The sequence below is a fragment of the Pipistrellus hanaki genome (assembly GCF_964339955.1).
Source record: "Pipistrellus hanaki genome assembly, chromosome: 3".
NCBI classification, from domain to species: Eukaryota; Metazoa; Chordata; class Mammalia; order Chiroptera; family Vespertilionidae; genus Pipistrellus; species Pipistrellus hanaki.
Genome location: NC_140505.1, coordinates 130,019,248 through 130,029,225, shown reverse-complemented (window position 1 = coordinate 130,029,225; position 9,978 = coordinate 130,019,248). Strand labels below are relative to the sequence as shown.

The window sequence follows — 9,978 nt, the reverse complement described above, 5'->3', positions numbered from 1 at the left end:
CTGGAAGGCCAGAGTTGCCAATGGGTTCTCTGTGTTCACTCTTTCAGGAATTGGCCACAGGGGGGCAGCCTTACACAGGCTGTCAGAGCCCATAGGCATGAACAAGGTGTCTGTGGAAGGGGTAGAGAGAGAGAGAAAGAGAAGAAAGGAGAGAAGAGGAGGGGAACAGAGGGGAGGGAGTGGAGGAGAGGGGAAGGGAAGGAAGGGGAGACGAGGGGAGAGAAGGGAAGGGAAGGGGAAGGAAAGAGAGGGAGGGAGGGGAGGAAGAGGAGGGAAGGGGGAAGAGGAGGACTGCAGGGGAGGGGAGGGGAGGGTACATACTCAGGGGAGGGACGGTGTGAGTGTTCCAAATGTCCATAGGAAAGGAGAGATGAATTTGGCATTTGAGACCACCTCTGCCTCCTCTAGAGACCAAAGGTTTAGAAGCTAACCACGGTGATTTTTTTTGTTGTTGTTGTTTTTAAATATATTTTTATTGATTTTTTACAGAGAGGAAGAGAGAGGGACAGAGAATTAGAATCATCGATGAGAGAGAAACATCAACCAGCCGCCTTCCACACACCTCCCACCAGGGATGTGCCCGCAACCAAGGTACATGCCCTTGACTGGAATCAAACCTGGGACTCCTCAGTCCGCAGGCCGACGCTCCATCCACTGAGCCAAACCGGTTTCGGCCAAACACAGTTTTTAACAGACGCATGGGGCTGACCGGACAAAAATTAGAATTGAGGGCTGCAAGGAAAAATTATACACCTGAGGTTTTAATTTGAAATGCGAAAGAGTTCATCCAGATTCAAATTGTTGGAAACCGCCCATTGCCTTCAGTAGCAGAAAGGTGTGGACAAGGAGCCCGGAAGGCTGGTCAACCTTGAAGCTCTGAAAGGTCAGAGCCAACCACCCACTATTTAGTTGAGACAATGGTAGCTAAAGCATCTCCACCTTTTAGTTTTAGGCAAATTTTTGCTGATTGGCTATACTGGAATTGCCTGCCTTGAGCTATGGGTGGATCCCATAGTCTTAATAAAAGGGGTCACTAGGCAGGAGCAAAGGAAGTCCATTCCTTGAGCTGGGCTCCCACCTGGCCCCCAATATTTCCAAATTAATATTTTCTAGTCTCTCTCATTTGCGTGTAGCCTCTTCCAGAGCCCAAACTCTGAACCTGAACCCTGAACCACGCGGGACGTGAAAGGGGTTCACTAAAAATTGGAGCTCAAATGTGGGACACCACAAAGGATCTCAATCCTCGTTTGGATTAAAAGGGACTACAAGTGACTAATGTCTACCTGCCTGGCAGGAGCAAAAGTAAGTTATCGAGGAGAACAACATCGTCCAGGTCTTTGAACTGTCTACAGTTCGTCAGGGGTGATCTGTGGCTCATTTCAAAATAACCTGACCTGCCAGAAGACAGCATATGGACAAAAGCCAAAAGAAATGACCATGGAAACAGGTGTATACGGGATCTGATGCTCTAAGCCAGGGGCCAGCAAACATGGCCCACAGGCCAATTCCAGCCCTCCACCCGGTTTTGTAAATAAAGGTTCATTGAGTCACAGCCACACACATCCTTATGTGTATGTTTGTGGCTGCTCTTGTGCTGTTAACAGCATAGTAACAGTGTAGGCTAAATAAGTATTATCCTATTTAATAAAAGTAATATGCAAATGGACTGTACCTGTGCGACACCCACAAGCCACACCCACCAACCAATCAGGAGCAAGCATGCAAATTAACGAACCAAGATGACTGCAGCCACAGAGTGAGCAGGAGGCTTGGGTTTCCCGGTAATGTGTGACCAGGCTGGCAGGGAAGTTAGTGAGGGACAACCAATCGACCAAACAGCAGGCTGAGTGGGGCGACCAGGCTTGCAGGGAGAACACTTGGGGGTGACTAGGCTGGTGGGGGGGCAGTGATGGGCAACCATTTTGGCAGGGGAGGGGGTAGTGAGGGATGACCAGGCCAGTTGCGGGGGGGGCAGTTGGGGCAACCAGGCCGGCATGGGAGGTAGTTGGGGGTGACCAGGCCAGCAGAGGGAGGCAGTTAGGGGCAAAATCAGGCAGGCAGGCAGGTGAGCAGTTAGGAACCAGGTGTCCTGGATTGTGAGAGGGATATCCAACTAAGCCGGCAGTTGAACATCCTTGAGGGATCCCAGATTGGAGAGGGTGTAGGCTTGGCTGAGGGGACCCTCCCCATGCACAAATTTTGTGCACTGGGCATCTAGTATTTTATAATGATATATTAAGTTATAATTATTTTACTTGAAAGAAAGGGGTGCTCTTTAAGAATCTACCCAAAAGACAGTGGGCTACATATAGCCATCCCTGCACAGATCTGTGCTTGAGTACTTGCTGAGCACTTATTGTGTTTTGTGGGATCTCAGGTAGAGACTTAAACTTTTTGAGCCTCAGCTGTGTCACCTGCAAAATAGGTATGAACACAGTTCCCATCCCATAGGGCTGTGAGCATTAAGGGAGGTGAGTGTGTAACACTTTTAGCACAGAGCTGACACAGAGTACTTGCTCAACAAATAATAGCTGTTACCATTATTATTGTCACCATGCATGGGATAGGGTAAGGTCTCGCTTAATCTCATCCCAACTCGGAAGGATCTATCTCTGACACGGCGAACAGACAGCCCGTCTGTTTCTTCTTACTCTCCTATCCACCTCGCACTTTCTTTCCCTCCACCTCACTCCATCCTTCGCACCGCCCCTCCAGGCACCGCCCTCCCATGTGCTCCTCCCACCAGCCCTGCCCTGTGGCAGCTGGAGCTCAGCGTGGCAGGAAGCTCATGGTGTAGTTTTGAGGGATGGTGGCAAAGCCCACATGTTTCGGGGACACGTCGATATCCTTGGGTGACTGCGGGGACTTGAAGCGGAAGTTCTGCATGATGGTGGTGAGAAAGAGGAAGAGCTCCATTCTAGCCAGGCCTTCTCCAAAGCAGTACCGCTTTCCTGACAAGAAAAGGGTGGGAAGCCTGGAGGTGAGGCCTACTCTCAGGGCCACCTCTGCCCTCTCTGGATCTCCAGCTGCATTCTCCCCGGGGAGGAGGGGATGGAATACGTGGCCTGGAGACAGTCAGAGAAGTCTCTCATCCTGTCTGAGCCTGTTTCCCTTGTCCATGGGATGGGGGTGAACTACAGTAGGCTGTAGCAAAGGGAATTTTAGACGACCCCCCCCACCCCACCCCCCGCCCTAAACACACACATATGGCTGCTGTGCTATCATCCCCTTAGGAGTCTGAGGAATTCAAGGGACCTTGGGCAAATCTCCGAGTCACTCTGAAAGTTGATTTTTCCCATCTCTGAAGTAGGTACAATCACCCCTTCCCTTTTGCCTGAGCATTGGTAGGTGTTAGGTAAGAGGGCTACAGTTGGTTGGCTGCAGGGTGTATAATAAGAGGGACTTCCAAGCTAGAGAAAGCTCCTAGGCTTCATCTCAGAGAGGGGAGCTGGAAGGGAAGGAGGCCCCTGTTGGTGTGACGGGTGGCTCGGCAGTGGACAGCGGTCTCTTACCAATGGAGAACGGCACAAAAGCATCGTTCTTCTTGAACTGCCCTTCCTCATCTAGGAAGTGCTGCGGGTTGAAATCTCCAGGGTTGGAGAAGAACTTGGGGTCTCTTAGCACGGAGCCCAGCATAGGAAACACTTCAGTGCCCTGGTGGGGAGGAGGAAGGGTTGACAAGGTGAAGGGCAAATGGGTAGGATGGGGTTAAAGGGGGAATCTGGGTGCTCTAGGTGAGGAGAAATGGGGGCCAGGGTCCTCTCTGAGTGAGGAGCTTTGGGGGTTGTGACATTTATGTCCCTGAGACAGGAATTTTGGGGAGTAGGGGGTCGGTGTCTCCTGAAGTAGAAGTGTTGGGGTGCATGCAATTCATGTCTCTCAAGGCAGGACGTTTGGGGGACATGGGACTCAGATTCCCCGAGGCAAGAGGTCTTGGGGAGTTATGGGTGGGTTAAAGGAACCCCCCCTGTCTGAGTGGGAAGGTTGAAGGGACATGTGATTGGGGAAGTCTGCAGTTGAGGGAGGGGGACAAGGACTGGGAAGCTTCTAAGGAGGATGGGGTGCTGGGTCACAGGGTGCAGGTTGGAGGTCCCTGCAGGCTGGGCGAGGGCAGCACCTTAGGGAGGAGAAAGTTCCGAAACATAGTGTCCTTGGTGACTCTGCGGGCCACGCCCATGGGGATCATGTCTCCGAATCTCTGGATCTCGTGGATCACTGCCTCTGTGTAGGGCATCTTGGCCCGGTCTTCGAACTTGGGCTGACGGTTTTTGCCAACCACCCGGTCAATCTCCTCATGGACCTTGGCTGTGGGACAAGGGGGACTCTGTTGAGGGATCTAGGGGTCTTGGGGCAGGAATGACAGCCCAAGTATGTGCAACTGGATCGTTCCTACGATCATTCGAAACAGAGGTTGGCCATCAGCATTGGCGCAGGGTCCTGTTAACCTGGTGTGCCAGACTCACAGGGGAAGCTGCGAGGGAGGAGTCTTGGGGATGGCCTGGAGGGGCAGGTAGTGGGCACTGGGTACAGCTATTTACCCATCGGTTCAGATATTTTCAGTTTGTTAACAGCGAACGAAACGTGCCGGGTCCCTGTTAGCAAGTACCATCACCCAGTCTCTGGATGGCAGCGTGTGTCTGAGGGTGCAGACATTTGAGAGAGGTGGGGACACTGCAGCGGGCTCAGAGGAATGCTGAGGGTCCATGGCCCTCACTTCCCTGCCCCCCTCCTGCCTTACCCTCCACATCTGGGTGCTTCATGAGCAGCAGGAAGCCATAACGCAGGGTCGTGCTGACGGTCTCGGTGCCCGCAAAGAAAAGGTTCAGCGTGGTCATTACCAGGTTCCTCAGGTGGAACTCTGTGTCGGGGTGCTTTTGCTCCTGCAGAGAGACATGGCTTCAGGCCCAGCCCGCTCCCCCATGCTCTCAGGGCCCTCCTGGGGTTTTCCCTCTGGACCCACGTCTTATAGACCTGGACCCTCGTTCTGCCAGGCCCTTTCCCTGGCTGGTGGCTCTACCCAAATGTTCTTTGCACACCCCTTACCCAGCTGTTCTTTAATCACCCACTTAGTTGTTGCGTTTTAATTATATAAATATTTAGAAGTGACGGAATAGAGACAGGGAGCGAGAGAAGGCCAATGTAGAATGCATCCGAGAGAGTTGAAGAGGGACATTTTCTGAGACACAGACTGGATTTTAAACAACAGCATCCTACACCTTCATTGAAAATCTTGAAGCTCACCATGGAGAATCCACTCCCTGATCCTTTCACCTTGAACTTCAGACTCCATAAAGCCCCTCCTGTTAGGAGGGGGGACCCTCCAATGTCATACAGTAAAGCCAGGTCACCTGTCCACACAGGTGTGTCTGATAACCAAGGAACGAAAGGTGCGCGATGGCGGCTGACAGCACCAGCCTTGCAGTCTGAGAGACCAGAGCTGGAGCTAGGTTCCACCGCTTCCTCCTCGCGGGACCTCAGGCATGGCACTTGTACTCTCTGGGCCTCAGTGTCCTCACTTGTAACTGGAGTCATAGTAGGACCTTCTCCAAGAGCTGGTGTGAGCCAAAACCGGTTTGGCTCAATGGATAGAGCGATGGCTTGGGGACTAAAAGGTCCTGGGTTCAATTCTGGTCAAGGGCATGTACCTTGGTTGCGGGCATATCCCTAGTAGGGGATGTGCGAGAGGCAGCTGATCGATGACTCTCTCTCATTGATATTTCTGACTCTCTATCTCTCTCCCTTCCTCTCTGTAAAAAATAAAATATATTAAAAAAAAAAAAAAGAGCTGGTGTGAGTGTTAAATATGTGAATGCTGTGACGTTCTTAAAATGGTGCCTGGTGCACAGAGGTAGCACAGACGTGCTTTTGATGATGATTTGCACTCACGAGTACTGCCCACGGGAGAAGGCTCAGTGGAGAGAACAGTGAATGATAATTGGGGTCCTGAGGGTTATGATGGGGGGGTCATCTGAATGAGCCTCTGTTTTCCCCGTCCCCCTACCCCCCAAAGAAGACCAAAGCTGGATTCTCCTCTGCCAGGCTTTGGTCTTCTTTCACCGGCTGCTGGCAGGTACCTCCTGCATGCGGATGAGGAAGGAGTCGATGAAGTCCCGCGGGGAGTTGGGATCCAGCGTACGTTGGTTCTGCTCCACCTTCTTGGCTATAAAGGCCTCCAGCCCCTGGAGCTCCTTATGCGCCTGCTGCTGTGGCCCCGGCAGGTGCTTCATCACCGAGGAGAACATCTCATAGAGCTGAGGGGGAGGACAGCGGTCAGCGGGCGTCACCTGAAGGGAGCGGGGCCTGTCTCCGGGCAAGGGTGGCACTGGTAAGGCCCCTGTCCGGGGTCTAAGTATTTATTTATTTATAAATATATATATTTTATTGATTTTTTTACAGAGAGGAAGGGAGAGGGATAGAGAGTTAGAAACATCGATGAGAGAGAATCATCAATCAGCTGCCTCTTGAACACTCCCTACTGGGGATGTGCCCGCAACCAAGGTATAATACATGCCCTTGACCGGAATCGAACCTGGGACCCTTGAGTTCGCAGGCCGATGCTCTATCCACTGAGGCAAACCAGCTGGGGCTGGGTGTCTAGGTATTTAGATGGGGCTGGATTGAAACAGATGTCTAAGTTTTCATGTGAGATCAGCGTGTGGGCTCCTGTCCAAGGATTGAATAGTAGTGGGGTGGACTGAGACACTCCCCCAGATGTCCTTCCTTCCCTTTCTTTTGTGGCGAGGGGACTGTCAGCTGAGATTCCAGGTATTGAGACTGGGTAGTGGGCACCTGTCCTGAGTTCCTGTTGACCTGTTCAGTTGTCCAAGGGAGAAGGTGGTGTTGGGGGGACCCTGGTCTGGAGGAGGACAGGGGCTGGGGCGCCTGTGTCCCTGTGAGCAGGCGGGGGCTGGCTGTGCAGGGACCAGGTGGGGGTCAGTTACCTGCCCCGTGGACGTGGCTGTGAACTGGAAGCTTTTCTGCATCATGCTCAGCAGCGAAAGGAACTCCTTGTCCTCATAGTCAAAGCGGTCCCCGAAGACGATGGAGCTGATGACGTTGGAGACAGTTCGGCTCAGGAAGAAGGTGGGATCGATGGAGGCACCTGGGAGCGGGGAAGGTAGGGGTTTGGGGGAGCGTCAACTTGGATGCAGAGAGTCTGAGAATTCCAGCAAGGCCTTCCCCAACCTGGGTCCCCTCCCAGGCCAGGCGCAGGTTCTGCTCCTCTGCCCTGGGGTGTGTGTGTGGGGGATGGGTGGGGGTGGAGTGGGGTGAGGGTGGGGGTCCCCCGGCTCACCGCCTGTGCCCCGAATGGCCTCGAGGAGGAAGCCCGCCTCCTCCTGGATGCGCTCCTCGATGCCCCGCTTGCCCAGGCCGAAGTCCCGCAGCGTGCTTATGGAGAAGCGCCTGAGCTGCTTGGCGCGCTCCCCGGTGCTGAACACCACGCCTGGGGCGGCGTGTAGGAGTGGGGAGTGGAGAGAGAGAGAGAGAGAGAGAGAGAGAGAGAGAGAGAGAGAGAGAGAGAGAGAGAGAGAGAGAGAGAGAGAGAGAGAGAGAGAGAGAGAGAGAGAGAGAGAGAGAGAGAGAGAACACTGTCAGAGAAATACAGAAAGAGATCAAGTTGGAAGGAAAGGGGCAACACGGGTGTGCAGAGAAACAGGTGCAGAGACAGGCACGTGAAGAGGAAGAGGCAGGACGGAAGGAGGGGAAGTGAGAAGTGTGGGGATCTGGGAGGTGGAAGTAAAAACTGAGAAGGGTTCTAAGACTGAGCTGGAGAAGAGAGAAAAATATACACAGAGAAACAGAGAGGGTCTGGAAGGGAGAAGAGGCTTTTACTGGGAGGCAGAGGGAGGCATGGGGATTTTGCAGCAGAAATAATGTGAGCTTCTAAGACAAAGGAAAAAGAGAGGCCAGGAGAGGGATAGAGAGAGACACGGGGAGGCACCGAAGCTGAGAAGGAGAAGATGACAAAACGACACATGGAGACAGAGGACCAGGGTTCCAACGCAAAACCCCAAGAGCTTCTAAGAGATGCAGAGAAAGAAAGAAGAGATACCCCGTGAGAGAGCTGGGCAAAAGGGCAGAGAGAAGCAGGGAGACGCAGAAACTCTAAGACACGTTAGAGAGGACACAGGGATGCACAGGAGGGGACAGAGGCAGGGCTCTGCCACAGCCTGGGGTGGGTAGTGCCTTGGGAGAAGAATGCTGGGAAACGGAGGTCCTCAAGTCTGCTGGACCACACCCCCCACCCAGAGTCCCCCTCACCATAGCCTTTGCAGAGCCCGTTAAAGGTTGCGTGCTCGCCTCGCCCACTGAATTCCTCAGCCTGGTCCACCAGAGCCTCCTTCACAGCCTCCTGTCCGCACAGCACCACGACCCTCCGCGTGCCCAGGCGGACGGTGAACACTGGGCCGTAGCGCTCGCTGAGCTGAGTGGGAGGCGCGGGAGTGTGAGAGGGGGCCTCACAGGCTGGAGCACATTTCGCCCAAGTTCTGACAGTCAAGGAACTGGACATCCCAAGATCTGGTCTTCCCTGGCCAGAACCCCAGCACTGACCCTTCAGAACTCCCCCTTCTCTCCCTGGCTGGTGAGGCTCCGTTGCTTGAGCATCATCCTATGCACCGAGGGGGTCACCAGCTTGATTCCCTGATTCCAGGTCAGGGCACATGGCCAGGTTTTGGACTCCAATGATGTTTTTCTCTCTTCCTCCCTCTCCCTTCCTCTCTCCCTGGAATTAATATAAACATATATTTTTACAAAAGCAACCTCCTCTGTCCTAAGATTTCAATCCAACCTTGCCGATCCCCTGCCACAAAGTCTCAGCCAGACCGGGCGGCCCCCAGCCCCACCCTGACACCCCTCTCCCTCCCTGCGACACCTTCATGAGGGAGTTGTACATCTGCTCTGTGTTCAGCTGCAAGTAGTTCCCGATGAAGGGCAGTGCTGGGGGGCCAGGAGGCATCTTCCCCAACAGCTTCCTTTGCCGCCACACAGATGTCAAGACCATTACTGTCAGGCAGGACAGCAGAGCCGCCAGAAGCAGCCCCGAGGCCAGCATGACGGCAGGGAGAGTGAGAGTCACAGGGTGGTGGCTGGGGTGGCTTGTCTTTATACCACTTGGGAGAGAAGGCAGCCTTTGGTCCTGATTATGTAACTGTCTCATTTCACCTCCCCGTTACACCTCCCGCCACGTTCCTGCCTAGCTTGGGAGGCAGCCAGCAATGGAGGAGGGAGGGACTCCAGGGCAGGTTAACAAGTCTGAGTGTGTGGCTTCCCCTTTACAGCCTCCTGTCCACACAGCACCACGACCTTCCGAGTGCCCAGGGGGAGGGTGAATGCTGGACCAGGACTGTGGACTTGGGGGCTCGGGAGATAGCAGACACATTTCAGAACTGGAGATTCTGGAATACTTGCATGTGTGAGCCCCTGAGCTTGGGGTTTGGGGCCTCGGAGTGGGAAAGAACACCGAAGTTGTGGAGTTTGGGGTCTTGGGAGAGAAGAATGAAAGCGTTAAGGGTATTGGAATAAGACAGAAGACCTGGCTGTGCATTTGGGGATCTTCTGCTGAGGAGGGATGTAGGTGTAACGGTCTCAGGATTGGAGATGCCAGAGGATGGATTTGAAGGCCTGGAGGTGAGACCTGTATATGAGGAGTCCAGCTGGGTCATGGAGTCAGCTCCTGACCCAGATGCTGACCTGGTTTAGTTTTGGACATAATACTGATTCCTGATGCCCAGAATCCTCATTGGAACCTCAGAGCAGAGTCTAGATGGCACTCCACAGGACCGCCTTCTGTAGTTGGGAAAGGGAAAGACAGCCAGAGCCACAGTCCTGGAAATTTCCACAGAACTGGAGAAGAACAACTCACGATCTCGGCTGGCAGAGGACTGGGCCAGGACTTGAGAAGTTGTAATGACAACTGCAATACGGTACAAAAAGAAAAAAAAAAAAAATCCCAACTGTCGGAAAGGTTATAATTTA

The 9,978-nt window shown here is 53.4% G+C and overlaps 1 protein-coding gene across 1 annotated transcript; it reads right to left on the bottom strand.

Moving 5' to 3' along the window:
- Positions 1-740: 740 nt before the first annotated feature.
- LOC311620019 (cytochrome P450 2A13-like) lies at positions 741-9,111 on the bottom strand. Its single transcript, XM_084878915.1, has 9 exons — positions 8,876-9,111; positions 8,263-8,425; positions 7,295-7,444; positions 6,942-7,102; positions 6,075-6,251; positions 4,739-4,880; positions 4,118-4,305; positions 3,513-3,654; positions 741-2,951 (listed from the first exon to the last, which is right to left on the bottom strand). Exons 1-9 carry the CDS (start codon positions 9,053-9,055, stop codon positions 2,770-2,772), a joined length of 1,485 nt encoding a protein of 494 aa, XP_084735041.1. The 5' UTR covers positions 9,056-9,111; the 3' UTR covers positions 741-2,769.
- Positions 9,112-9,978: the final 867 nt, after the last annotated feature.

Excerpts from the sequence above, each read along its gene's own strand:
- LOC311620019 (XM_084878915.1), bottom strand. The coding sequence starts at position 9,055 with ATGCTGGCCTCGGGGCTGCTTCTGGCGGCTCTGCTGTCCTGCCTGACA. Across the intron at positions 7,103-7,294 it reads GGCCATTCGGGGCACAGGCG|GTGCCTCCATCGATCCCACC; the intron begins GTGAGCCGGGGG and ends CCCCGCTCCCAG. Across the intron at positions 3,655-4,117 it reads GGAACTTTCTCCTCCCTAAG|GGCACTGAAGTGTTTCCTAT; the intron begins GTGCTGCCCTCG and ends CCTCCCCACCAG.